This window comes from Amblyomma mixtum, chromosome 1, assembly GCF_055824585.1.
Source record: "Amblyomma mixtum isolate Tamu chromosome 1, ASM5582458v1, whole genome shotgun sequence".
In the NCBI taxonomy this organism is placed as follows: Eukaryota; Metazoa; Arthropoda; class Arachnida; order Ixodida; family Ixodidae; genus Amblyomma; species Amblyomma mixtum.
Genome location: NC_143012.1, coordinates 62,595,483 through 62,609,516, shown reverse-complemented (window position 1 = coordinate 62,609,516; position 14,034 = coordinate 62,595,483). Strand labels below are relative to the sequence as shown.

Genomic DNA, 14,034 nt, shown 5'->3' with positions numbered 1-14,034 from the left:
GACTGTAACGAGCGACTGCAGTTGATACAATGCGCCTTGCTCCAGCTCCGTTGGCGCATCTCCACTGCTTTTGCTTTCGGAACGTCATACCACGTGGCACTACAGCAGTTTCTTGCACAAAAGCAGGGAAAAATAATGGGGCATAGCAAAGAAAGAAACAGCATGCGCAGTGCGTGCCCATTGCCGCCGCATGGTTGCTCACGTGATTGTGGTACCGATAGCTCTCCGGGGTCCGGGCTAGCCAAGAGGGAACATGCAGGAAGAAGCATGTGCCTCTGTGGCCGGTCTACCAACGGCGGTGCAACTGCGCTCGCTCTCCTCTAGCTCGGTCGCGGTGGCCTTGCCTTCTCGCATACCCGCCCCACGGCGTTGTGCGAGCCGCGGCGGAGGTAGTGGAAGCTGCTGCCGCAGTCGCGCTATCAGCGTGATCACAAAATGCAACTCCGCGTATATGACTTTAAACGTTTTTCAAGGTGATTTCACCTACATTTATTTCCTATTTTGGTTTCCGTTCTGCGTTGTCCTTTTGAGTCTTCTCGCGAAAACTGCGTGTAACGAAAAATCACGGACTTTTCTTCCGTTATCATATATACAAGTTAAACTGTATATATTAGGGGGAATGTTGCGGGCGTGACTAGACTCTTAAACATGAGAGGTACGCGTCTGCCTGTTTGTTAAAATTGATCAACGGCGCAGTGTAGACTGATGTACCGAAGGCATCATTCAGCCATGCTGCGCGTTGTTGTTGAGACAGAGTAGTGTTCTCTCCGTGAGGGTGCAGTGCATCGTACAGAGCAGTGTTAAATTCAAAGAGCAGCCTGACACCTTGCGTGTGGAACGGGAGTGACCGAGCCGAGTGAAAATGGGGGGCCGCAGGTAATCTGTATCACCACGGGCACCTGTCTCGGGCGGTGTGCTGCCGGCTGGAGGGAGAGCCCGGCCTGGACACCCTGCTGCCCACACGGTACGCCCTGCACCACCCGACCCTGGGCTGTGTGAGCGGCCACAACCCGCCCCGCGACACCGAGAAGACCAAGCCCTACTCCATCAACTGGTGCGTGGGCGACGAGCGCCCCGAAGTCACCAACAGCGGCACCGGCATGCGCCAAGACAGGTGGGTGATGCACAGCTGCTTTCTAGACAGCTAGCTACCTTACAGTAGGTATCTCTTTGTAAACGGCGAGGGCGTCCAGCGTTCTTTCAAAGAGGCCTTCCACTGGCATGAGAATGCTGGACATATGCAGTAGCCAACCGATTTTTCGGACTCACACAATTCAGACTTGCGCTGTGAGCTGTGTTGCACTGTCTGGTGTGGTGAAGTGAGAAGGTGCAGACTAAATTGTGATTCTAGCTTGGTTATGGTTTAGTATTATCGCTTACAAGTCGAGCGTGGGATGGGTTGAAGTTCGCGGTCCTTAAAGCCACCTTTTCACAGAAAATGTTTTTTGTAGCGAAGGCTACATTGGCCACGAACTTGCGATTTCGCTGTGGCGGTGCTCCGAGGAGGCACAGAGACCAACCTTGAGCCGTTGCCTAGCAACCGCCGCAGGTGGCGGACACACGCCTCGCCATGGAGCTGCCACCGCTGTTTGGTGTGGTGTTACACCTCTTGCCATGTCGTTGCACTCGCCTTAGCTTTCGCTACGTATATCCTGGCCGAGCTGAGCCACTGCCAGTTTTCTTTTTTTGTTGACATATTTTTCGTACTGTTCGATTATTAGGACCGTTTTCCAGGTCTGTTTGAGTCCGAGATATCTGTCGGCGACTGTAGAGTGGCTTTGGAATACGGCGAAGAAGCAGCCGATTTTTAAAAAATTTTTCTATCCTCCAGCACTGTCTTTTTCTAAGTCCGATCACGCTCTCTCGCTCTGTTGTGCGCAGGAGCGGCACCAACCTGGAGTCGCGCGTCTCCAAGGCGTCGCTCTTCGCCCTCTTCAAGGACGCCTGCGAGCTGCTGGGCCGCGAAGACCTGCTGCTCAAGACTTACGGCGAGACCAAGGAGTCGGCCCTCTGCTACCAGGGGGCCAAGAAAGTGCTCTTCGAGCGCTTCCTCAAGCTCGACCGTGGCCGCTGGGTGCGCAAGCCGCCCGAGGAGGAGATGTTCCACTAGGACCAGCGTCGACGACGACGACACACACGTTCCTTGCTTTGTTGTTGTCGATCATCGTTAAGTTCCATCGTTGTTTTTTTTCTTCTTTTTCTCCACGCGGTGCATTCGTCGGCCCTCCCATTCTGTTGGAGGAACCATGCCATCATCTCGTTGCCATTCAAACCCCCCCCCCCTCCCCCTTTCGTTTGCGTTTCCCAGATTCACTCTGGTGGCTCTCTCTTACTGCCACAGCAGAGGCAGGGGCTGTTCTTCTCGCCGTGGCTCCACGGTCTTCTCTCGTTGTTCGCACTGTCCGTTGCAGCCGGCGCCACCTGGCTGCTGGTTGACACGCTCGCCTGATTTGCCGGCATCACTTCCCTCCTCCTCTTTCCGCTGCACTCTTCCTTCGTTCATCTTTGTCCGCTTATTTGTTGTCGCACTGGCTGCTCACTACGTTATACGCAGCCAATACAGCTGCGTTTTATATTCACAGCTGCTCCTTGCAGCTAATGCCGCTTTTTTTTTCCCCGTTAAGAGAACCTGAGGCTCCTCGAGCAGCAGCAACATTTAAGAGGTTGAAATTGTTAGCTTTTTGTTCTTTTTTTTATCTTTAACACTCACAGAACGACTATTGTTCTTTGTTTCAAACTGAGCAGTTCTTTTCTTTATGTGGGGGTGTTTGTCTTGCGTCTGACACTAAAAAGGCTTTCTTCTCTCGCATTATTTTCAAAATCATTTCGTGATTGCTTGGCAGTCGGTTTCCATAATAATGAGATAGCAGTGGGGGAAGGCTTTGTCTTGCGATGAACTTTGTGGCTCTGCTGATGATGGTGAGTTGTCGGAATACATCGGGATTCACGCCGCTGCCGTTCCGTGGGAGATCCGTGGCGAGATAGTTGGCAGGTGACGCTCTGCACATGCTGCATTTATTTCCTTCCTGTTGACATCTCAGTGGACATCTCAGTGTGGCTCACGGTTTGGGCAGTGTGTGGAGACTGTGCACAGTCTAATCTCCGGTCTGCGTCAGCAGAACAGAAGGCGTGAAGCTAGCCAGCTAGTCTTGGCTGTGCTCGACTGAGTCTTCCCTGGATCTCGTGAGCATTCATTTTTCTCTAATTTGAGCTAAAGAAAGCGAAATCAGCTCCATGCCCGAGCATGTTTTTTCCAGGAGCTCTCAGCTGCATGAACAAGACGGGAGAAGCGAATGGCTACTGCAAGGAAAATTTTTGCACAAAACAGACGGCATTTGGGTAAGTTCGCGCTTGTTCGTGCGTTTCTCTCCCAAGTCCCGTCTGTTCTGCGCAAAACTTATCCTTGCCGTGAACGTTCACGAACTGGCCTGACAGTCTGCATTACTTAAGTCAGTGGTCTTCGGCGTCGTTCTCATGGTAGTCTCAGCTGGGGTAGCAAGTGACAGGAACGTCCAGTTGCATCATGAAAGCCAGTGCTTTTCCTTGGTTTAGGCTTTCACTTCTTGAAAAAAAATGCACCGTATTTCTACCCCGTCTGCACCTTCGCACTCCCATTTGACAGCAATTCCAGCATTTATGACTTGTCTCTCTGTCAGTTGGTGCAGTTTACAGTGCAGTGACTGCTTCCATCTCGACCTGCCGTACTACAAACTCCCCCAAGCCCTATAGTTCTGTCAAGGCCATGAAGGCAAGTTAAGCTGCACAGTTGGGCTTGGGTTGCACGGACTGGCATTAATCAAGAGTCCAGCAGTCGCCGGAATTGCAGCAACGCATTTTTCGCATTGCACGGAGCAGTGAGGCAAACTTTGCCTGGCCTGTTGTCAGCTGCTGCTGATTGTGCTGTCTCCACACTCCTCGGTACAAAGGTTACCTGCAGGCGACTAGGCACAAAAGATGTTTCCTCACACAATGGAAAGTCGCGAGTACAAAAGTGTAGCGGGGTCTCTCTCGGGCACAGTGTGCTCGGAACGAGCAGCGGCAGCCGCCGGTCTCTGTGGTGTGCGGAGAGCCCCCCATTGGCCGTTGTTGGAACCGACACGTTGCCACAGGAATGGTTGTAGCTTTTTTCCCTACCAGGCTACTCTGTAGTTCGCTGCAGTGTTGGCAGAGCATGAAGCTCGACTTGAGAAGCGAGTTTTAAGAGCATTTTCTCCTGTAGCAGGTCAAACCTGCGAAGGGCGGCTCTGACCCCCTAGCACCGAAGGACGGCTTCAACCCCTAGCACTGCCGAGTTGAGACGCTCTAGTGGAAAGTGCCGGCTTCAGAAACGTTCTTACTTCCCAAGCAGCAATCGGCCCAATATTGGGAACGACTATTTCACTCTGGTCGTTCGCAGGGCCGGCCTTTGCCGGTGCATTGCCAATATTGGGCCGGTTAGGTGCGCTGCTGGGGTTGTGGACACGCTTATGTAGACCCTTTTTGGCTTCTTACACCTTGCACGCTGCCTTTCGACGAAGCCTGGCACGATTCTCCGTCGACGTTTTCTTTTTAAAAGAGCGGACGAGCGTCCCTCGTGGCCTGCTTTGTCATGTCCCGGAGCATGACGCACGTCACTCTCTCACTTGCGCTGCATCGTGGTTCCAGCGGGAAAAGGATGATTGTGCGTCTCCACAAGTGACCGGCTTCTCGTAGGCTGCAGGGAGGGCGCTGTGAGTTGGGTTTTGCCTTCTTCTCCTCCCCGCTTCCTGTCGTCCTGCTTGCGCACCCCTTTACAATGTGCGGCCGGCAACTGAGCTGTCATCCCCCCCCCCCCCCCCCCTCGCTTTTAAGGCACAGTGGCGCCCCCTTTATACAGGCTCCTGTCACTGCTGGAGGCACTAGCGACTTTCGCCACCTGTGTACATTTTTCATTCTTTCCGAGCACCCTCCATCCCACACCATCCCAGTCACCGTTTTACGTTTCTTCCGCAGCCTGCGAAATGGAATTTTCTCTCTCTCTCGACTTCCGAGGGGTCTTCTGTAGATACGCTTTTTCTTTCTTGTCATCACAGCGCAGCTATCTCATCTACTTTATCATCATCCTCAGTGACTCTTCGGTGATTACTGTGGTTGGCATGTTTTTTTTTCTTTTGTTTTTTTACTCTTGTGGTCATCACTATTACGAATCGTGGTTAAGTAGCGAGTTATGTAGCGCGAGTTGCGTGACTGGGCGTCCGCTTGCCTGTTTTATTTGCTTGGAGGCGTTGCACGCCCTCGCATTGTGTCTTCTTTTTTTTCTTTTTTTTTTTTCTTCCGTTCACTGCGATCTTGTCACTGATGCCATTTTAGTTCAACCCAGGGCTGGGCTCTCTCGTCCCATCTTCTTATCACGCGGTTACACTTTTGGGAAGCGAGGCATCGAGCCGTGCGTTTTAATGATTGGTGGCCGCTGGCCCCACGCGTATTGCCATGCAACTGTACATAACTTGGTGCCGCGGAAACACCGGATCCTGTTTTTAGCCGAGACATCTCTCGCCGTGTTGGAGAGGGACGTCGAACCCTTGTCGCTCTGTGTTTACCTTGTTCTTTTTTTCTTTTTTTTTTCTTAAGTGCACAGAGGTACTACTGCCCACACTCAGCAAAGGGCGCCAGTGTGCCTCTGTGTGCGGTCGTCGTTGCGCCGTTTACATTTTTTTGACGTCTGTCCTGCGTTGTGCGTATCTTTTTTCCGTTTCATGTGCCCTGGTTATATAGCATCGCAGCTTTTGATTTTTGCTTCGAGCTGACACCTTAAGTAGGTGCGCTGGCGAAAATTTTTGCAGTGTAACTGCTTTTATTTTGTACTTCTTTTGTGTGTGTTTAATACTATCTGTGTCGCGCTGGGTGTGACAGTGTGCATCTGCTTGTGACAGAGTGCAGCACATTTATGCAGCAAAAAAGTCTCTTTTTTAATCGAACCTCGCGCAGCTGAGAGCGTTGCTCAGTTCAACGTCCTGCTTTGCTGTTTTGGAGAGTCGCGAAGGCGGTAAGGGCCATCCTGTTTGGTCTGTTCATTTCCTTGCTTTTATGTGCTTGTGGCGGGGGTTTTTTTTTTTAATGCACTGCATCTCAGGTTTCCTTCACAGGCTGCCTCTCCCCCCCCCCCTTTTAGTTCTGTCCTGCTGAGGGTTTTTTGTGGGCGAACTTTAGGAAACAGTTGAAAACTCCGAAACAGGACGTGCCAAACAAGAATGCACCGAAGAGGCGATGAAGTTGACGTTTCTCGAGGGAGAAGCACTTTTGTTGTGCCATCCTTTGTGTACCAACGGGCAAGGCAGGAAAAAAAAAAAAAAGCGAGGAAGGGGAGGAGAAAGGAGGAATGGAGGAGGTGACCTGCAGGGTCACGGCGCGTCTCCTTCGTTCGAGGTTTCAGTCGCGTGCACCGCCGGAGCGGACCAGGGAGAGGGAGGTGTGTGTGTGTGCGTGGATTAGTGGGTGAAGCAGCATCGCTCTGTTGAGTCACGGGTGTCTTTGATGGCGGATGACCTGTGGGCCGCTATCGTCGCCCACGCGGAAGAACGGCGCACCGCCGCGACGTCACATGTGCAAGTGGGGAATGGCACATGGCGCGCGGTCGTGTGTGCCGCTTGTCTCGGACGGTTGCTGGCAGCCCCCCCTCCCTGCACCCTCTCCTCCTCCGCTGCCGTGTCCGGTGGATCGCAGAGATCGAGAACCGAGGCCGCCGGACCACCAGCGCCGCGGTCCACTCGCGTGGCATGGTCGTCCGGCCGGGCGCGTAAGCCGAAGGTACGAGCGATCGTACGAGCATAGCACGCACGTCGGGGCGTCTGCCCCACTGCACACGCGCCTTTCTTTTTTCCGTCGCATGCACCCCGTGCACATGAAAACGGTCGGACAGCAGCGGATTGGCTGTGACTGAGTCGTCGGTGCGGAACGCAGGCGGGTCTGGAGCGGACATATTTAAACAGCGTAGCGCAGCCCCTTCTCCGAGGCAGCAGCCATCTCTGCTGGAAGGCTCGAGCATCTCTCTTTCTCTCTCTCTCTCTGTTCCCCGTCTCTTCTGTGTCATGTGCACGTGATGTTTGTGAACGCCGCTCTCGTGTTGCTGGTACGTGTGCGCTTAGGCAGGCACACATGCATGCTTTGGCTCTATTTAACCTGCTCGTTAGTTGCATGTGTAGTGTGCGGCCCCCCCCCTTCTACTGGGGCCCACTTCGTAGGCATAATAACGCACCAACGTAAGCTTGTAGTGCCCCTCACTGTATTCTACTTCCGATATCTTTCTACCAGTTTGTTTAATTTGTATTCATTTTTTTTTTGAGCAAGCAGCTGCTGGTTCGTTAGCCCTGCCCGGGCACGCTGCCATTGCTGTTCTGCAGTGGTGGGCGTTGCCCTCTTGGATTTCTCTGATTGCGGCCTCCGTGCTTCGTCACGCATGAAGGGGCGCCGTTTCCCTTCTGTGAGAACTGTCGGCGCTTTGCCCCGCACTGTCTGCTTGCAGGGTGCCAGGCATATAGCGCAAACAGCGGAGCTGCTGCCCTTGCTTTGGCTCAGACCAGGGCAGTGGGTTGCTTTGCAGTTTCCGGGGGTCTGGCAGGGCTTTCCCTCGTGCGAGGCCCGGTAGTGGCCTGCTGCTGGTTTGGGGACTCTTTATTCTTGCCCCTCCTAACTTAACTTGTTCTCACTCTATCTGTCTTTCTTGGTAGTTCCGTCATTTTTCATTGTAGCTTGTGAAGTAATCCAATCTCGTGAGTGTTAGTGCTCGAACCTAAGCCGACCTAGGGCCGACGTCCGCGACCCCCGTGTAGTTGCGGACACCGGCGGTAGATCGTCGCGTCGTTGTAACCTAGCGAAAGCGCGATTTAGGAAACAAGGTTCACTGTCTTCTCGTCTTGTCTGTGCTTTTGTGCGTCTTACTGCGCGTGTACACTCTTGCTCGGAAGAGAAAGAAAAAATTACGAAAAAGGGAGACAAAACCACTGAAAGCGTAAAACGAAGAACTTGGTTTCGGCATCGTCGTCTAAACGTTTGGTTGGTATTGTTTTTCCTTGGTTTCCTTCCGGCGTCCGCATTTACCGCCGCTAGCTTTCGTTTCGTCGTGCTGCCTTCTGCGGCATTCGTTCCCTTCACCCATTTCGCAGTCTTTCTACAGCTGTCTCTGCTTCTTCTTGGTTTTTGAGCAGCGGAAGGTTGGGAGACGGGTCCGCACGCAGGGGCAGTCGGGCACCCTTGGCAGTCTCCGGCAGGCATTTTTTTTTTTCTTGTTACCCGCAGTCGACCTGGCGAATCAAGAACACGAAGAGGCGTGAAGTAGCGCACGCACGCACACTTGCTGCACATGCACGCTGCACAGCTGTCATTGTGTTGTGCAGTGGCGACATGTGCGCCAAGAGTGAGTGAAGGAACGGAGTCACACCTTCCCGACTTCGAGAAGCCGTCGGCAGCCAAAACAAGCGGCGCCGGGATGTCGTGCTCCAATTCTTTCTTGAGTGAAAGGCAGCCTTGTGTTAATAAGTTGTAGACTGCATTCAACCCTCTCATTTGGAACATCGTCCAAGCTGAGCTGAGGTTATGCTGCGGATAGCTCAGGAAAGTAGGCTTAGCTAGTGGAAAGTGGAAATTTCGCTTGTTTGTAATTGAAATCACCGTCTTCACTATTGGCATCTCTTGTCGTAATGTTCCTTCTGCCGCCTGATCTCTCAAGATTACTAGTTGACAGTCGTCGTAGTGTCACCAGCTGCTCATGTGGGGTAATGTAGGTTCGCAATTTCATGCCAGCTAGTCTCGACATAGCTCTCTCTGCCTTTCATTCGGAGAATCGGAGCACGTCCAAAGACGACTGCCTACTGCCCGACTCACGAGACACAGTGCCCGCGTCCGAACCGTGCTGCCGACCTCCCCGTTTACATATCTTCCCAACAGGAGTCGTGTAGGCGTGGTCGGAACCAAACTCTTTGCTTTTTTTTCTCTCTCGCGAGACACTGGTATATGCAGTCCACATTCCGTGGCGGGCACACCACTGCACACGCTGTTGTCGGCACTCGGGGCCCCTCCGTATCCGTTACGGACGGCCCCTCCGTATCCGTTACGGACGACTTCATTTCACATCCTGCATGCTTCTTTGGTGCGAAGCAGTGGAAGGATGTGTTTGGGCTTTGCAACTACTTCTCGACCTACTGCAGCACTTCAGAGGCATGTACGATTCGGGAGCCGGCCCGGGCGTGACCGACAACATGAAAAAGAAAAAAAATGCAGACGATGTAAGATGCTGTGAAGTTTCCTCTCCCGTCGTCGTGTGTCCGCCTCTTTTTTTTTTTTAATTAGGGTTGTCTCTTATACCCTCCACTGCCCTACCCGACGTTACCCCCCACCTCGTATTGGTTCTTGCTGGTGGCGCCCTCTTGGAGAGAAGTCGTTCTCTCAGGGTGCAGTATACACACCGAAAAGCGTTGTGTGTAGCCTCCTGCTGTCTCGTTCCATTCCCTTTCTGTTGCGTTGGTAACGTGATTCATGACTCTTCATGAATTCTGCTCTCTTCATGAGGTTAGTATTCCACCATGCCTTCTGCAGTCCGTTCTAGGGTCTGTTGGCAGTGCAACATACCCTTCCTTCACCACCGCCACAGCCTGACGGGGCAAGACAGGGGGAAAGCACATTCCATAACCAATTCATGCTTCTGGTGCATGCTCGCCGGACGACGTCCCATTCTGTCTCGCCCGGTCCTGTGAGTGGGTGGTGGCAGAGCCTTCGCTTTTCGTCTTTTGATCCATCTTTGCTGTTTCTTTTCCGCTGACACTCTCTGTAGTTGCTTTGTTCTCGTTTTTAGACAGCATTTTGTTTCAAAACGTCCGTCCCGGCAAGCTATCTGTGACCCCTCCCTTTTGCAGGGGGGTCATTCTCTGTATATATACATATATATATGTACATAGCCATATGTATATATATGTATATATGCGAGCAGATGGGAAAAAGGGGTGGAGTTTTGTTCTCTCCCTTTGTTTCTTATGGTTATTATTATTATTATTTGTCAGTCCTGTCGTGCTTTTTGTGTCCACCGGGTTTTTCTGTTCTCGTGCGTTCACTCCTCGTGTTTCGAGTAAGATATTTCGTGAGCATCCTTACCTGTTTTTGAGAGCAGAGACTCTGACAACCGTCCCAATGGCAGTACCCCCTTCCCATCTATTGGCTCACCCCTCCGTTTCCTTTTTTGGTAGTTCTTTTTATCCATCATCGTGACCAGCACTCGACATGGTGTTGTCGCGTGGGGACTAACATTGTGGGTGAGGTCTCCGGCGTGCTCGCATTGACGCGGATGCGTGCGGAGGACTTGTTTCATAGGTGAGGCATGTGACCAGCAAGAGTGTGTGCTGTTTTTTCGTATCGGAATTAATCATGAATTATGTGGGTGGCGCAGGCCAAGAGCACCCGCTTACCGTTCATAAAATTGCAAGAAAAGGTGGCATCAGAGTTTTAAAAAGAGCCACCGGCTTGTCTTGTTCTGAAAGCAGGTTGTTAAGGGTTGTCTTGCCAGTAGGTTGCATGATTCGTAATGGGCTGCGCAGTTGTGTTGATGCCGAGGAAATGTTCTGGATTTTGGGCAACTGTTTTTTAGCTTCGAATTCCTGTGTGAAGCTGAGCTTGTGAGCAAAAGTGGCGACTTAGCTGGGATGCTCAAAATGCGTGGCCAATCAGCTGTCCATATAAAGCAACTGTGGAAGGTGTGTTAACCAAACAAACTTGTGCTGACACCCACGTTGGTCTCATGCCTCGGCTGTGGCCATCACTCTGACCCATCAAGGTTGGTTGCTTTCCTGTACGTTCGATAATGGAGTCCTCCTGCGGGACATTGTTTCTCAAGGAGTGCAGGAATTATGACTGCAGCAAATGCCTAATGATGGGCAGCACATTGTAGCACCGTGAGTCATGTTTCCCACTAAAAGCTTTCTGGGGGCACTGTGTGGATTGTCACTGGGGTCTGTTTGGAAACACTGGCTCCATCTTTGCCATGAAGACTGTCGGTAAAGCTTTGTGAAAGCCTGTTCTCTTGATTGTGTGAAGCACGGGAAAACTGTCCTGGGCCATGAAGCGTCACATTGGCTTGGTCATGTGACATTGGCCAGTGTGACGCTCACGTTCGCCAAGCCAACTGAGTACCCAGCCCCAGTTGCCAGCTCATGCAAAGGCATTTGGTGCCATTGTTTCTATCAAATCTCAGTGGTGCAGCTAGTTTTCGTTTTTAATCTGAGCAAGTGGGCAGCTGTGTATAACGAGGCATTTGTTGTTGAGATTGAGATGTTGCTGCAAACGGTTGAGAAAGCTGGTACCCTGTTACCAATACCTCATTTTTTTTTTTATCACGCGTGTTCCCCCTTGGGCAACAAAACTGTCTGTCTCGTCGAACATGAATCAAGCAAAAGAGGGGAAAAAACAACAAAACTGAACAGTCATCTCTGAGTCTTGTGCGTTGTTGTCCTCCGAAACCTTCACAGCATTTTTCATGACCTGCACATTTTCCAACTGTGATCTTGTTTTTTTTTCTCACTTTTAACAGTGTCTCCGTGTTTTGTATGCGTGTGTGTTGCTAGGTTCTTTTATATTTTTTTTTCCTGAAAACAAGTAAGAAAGAAAACAGGCACGAAAAGGTTTTTTTCTTGTATCAAGTTGGGCTTGTCTCTGCAAACCCATTGCAATGCTAGTCATCCAAAAACAGGACTTGGCTGGGACTTGGAAAACTGGTGCGCATGGTGTGTCATCTTCGTTTGACGAACGATGATAGTGTTAGTAAACAAAAACTGCCTCTGATTTATGTGCTTTATTTCTTGTGTAAACCATCTTTGTTTTACTTTTGTACTTCGTGTTTTTTTTTTTTACCAGAAGAGAAATCTCTCACCACACGTTTCTTTGTTGCGATCAGGTTTTTTCAAACCTGCAGGTAAAAAAAAAGAGCAAAAAGGAAAACGTGAAAAATGGAACAATTGAAAGTGACTCGTCTTGAGAACGGTGTACTAGACTTAAAGCAAAAAAAAAAAACATCCATAGTGTTGTGATATGTAAACTGAATATCCGAATAAAGGTCACAAATGCAGTCCACAGCTTCTACTGGTTCTTCTGTCAGAAGTAAGACTTTCCCTCCACGCTTAGCCAATTACAGTGAGCAGAGTAAAGCATCAAAACTATGTGGTCAAGCTTTTACTGGGCAGCTGTTGTACTATATTGAACAGTCTTGTATGCCAAAGCAGCACTTAAGCCATAACATACTCTCTAAACACTAATACGCCCACATGGGAGTAAGCTGTCTTCTAGCGCACTCTGCTAGAGACAGCTTACTCCTTTCCGTCTAGGCTGCAGGTAGGGCTTTGCAGTAATTTTGATTGCTGGGATTTCTTAATGTGCACAAAAATATCGGAACTCTGGTATTTTTTCATTTCACTTCCATCGAAGTGCTGCTGCCTGGTGGAGGTTGAACCCGCAACCTTCAGCTCAATAGCTATGGCAGTTTTAAGGCGAAACCCTTTAATGGCTCATTCTGCCGTCTGGCGTTACATCCAGCGCCTGGGGTGACTCATAGGCGAGCGCAGCTGCCAAAAGGTGACGTCATCTCCGTCGACAGGTGGAGCTGTCGGCGCGGCGGCGTCGAGCGCTGCTCCGTCGTCAGTCGGTGTGCGGCAGCTAGTGGAGGAGGATGGCTCCCGAGCGGTGCAGCCGTAACAAACAGGCAGTCGAAGTAGCGCCGGCAAAAGGCACTTTAGGCTGCCAAAGTGCCCCCATAATTTTTTATTGCGAAAGCAATACTACTCGCACTTTCAAGCCTTCGCGTGACCCAGCCGCAGTTACGTCTGACCTTTAGCGGAGTGAATATGGGCGACCAACTCGCTCCTTCGGATAGCCCGGCTGCAGTTACGCCGCGCACCTGTGGCGCTACTGCCGCTGTGACGTCATACCAGCTGTAGATTATGGGCGACCAACTCGCTCCTTCAGAGTGCCCGGCTGCAGTTACGGTGTGTGTTTGCCGCGCTGCGCACCTGTGGCGCTACTGGCGCTGTGACGTCATACCAGCTGTAGATTATGTTTTCTTTCAGTCGCAACAACATCAAAAACAAAATATATAAAAAAAATTACTGAACACGCTTTGAGTCGTCGCGCAGCGGCGGCCGGTAGCCACGCGTGACTTGTAGACGCGGCGCACTGCGTTCCTTCAGTTTGAGGCGCTGCGCTTTTGCTTTCTCTAGAGTTACTGGTAGCATATGCAGTAACTCTCGCTTTCGCAACCTACCAGGCTTAACCAAAGCCAAGCCCCGCCAATTTTTTTTTTAATTTAACATCGGCATCATATGCACAATTTTCAGAGCAACAAAAATTACACATGTGTCGGAATATGCAAGTTCTGTTGCGGTCCATTTGTTTCCCAGCTAGCACCGAAGCATTCTAACTTTTGTTTGGGACGTATTAGTACAACATTCTTAATGTCGTTTTTAGCATTTATGAAATGTTGCACATAAATGTTTATGCAGCAGTTTGCTAACATTACTGGAACATCCAAGAAACTATTAAATATTTCAATGTTGAAGTGACGTTACTGCAGTACAAAGCAAGAGCTACCAGTTGTAAGAGGATATGTTATATTCAAGTGTTATGTTATATTCAAATGAAAGCATTGGGTCCAGGATCCCACTGTTCGTACAGTTATGACGGTTTTCAGTGCAGAATTTTGTCGTTAATTATCTTAGACGGTGCCTGCCGCAGCTTGCTTGCACAGCTGCAAAATTTAGTTAGAAAACTTTTCTTATATTATTACCAATTCACCGTAATCATTTACGGAATACACTTCACGACTGGGTATATATGAGCTTGAGACCGTGGTACCCTTTCGAAGGTGAGTGCAAGAGTTGCATGTGTTGTGCTGTATTGCAGCACTCAAGTGTCGCTATAGTTGCTCCTTGCGATGTGTTGAGTGAAGTTCTGTGCTCTGACAACTGACGGGCGCACTCCTGCAGGGTTATCGAAAGCTGCATTATTAAACCCCTAAATAAAGTTACGATCACGTTAATTCAACGT

The 14,034-nt window shown here is 50.6% G+C and overlaps 1 protein-coding gene across 1 annotated transcript in view; it reads left to right on the top strand.

Annotated features, from left to right (window-relative positions):
• Positions 1-12,069, top strand: part of LOC149366486 (uncharacterized) — a 47,778-nt gene extending 35,709 nt beyond the window's left edge. The window contains exons 10-11 of the mRNA XM_089550942.1: positions 877-1,114; positions 1,882-12,069. Coding sequence (XP_089407068.1) covers positions 877-1,114; positions 1,882-2,110 — 467 coding nt within the window. The 3' untranslated portion in view covers positions 2,111-12,069. The remainder of the gene's footprint in view (positions 1-876; positions 1,115-1,881) is intronic.
• The last annotated feature ends 1,965 nt before the right edge of the window (positions 12,070-14,034 follow it).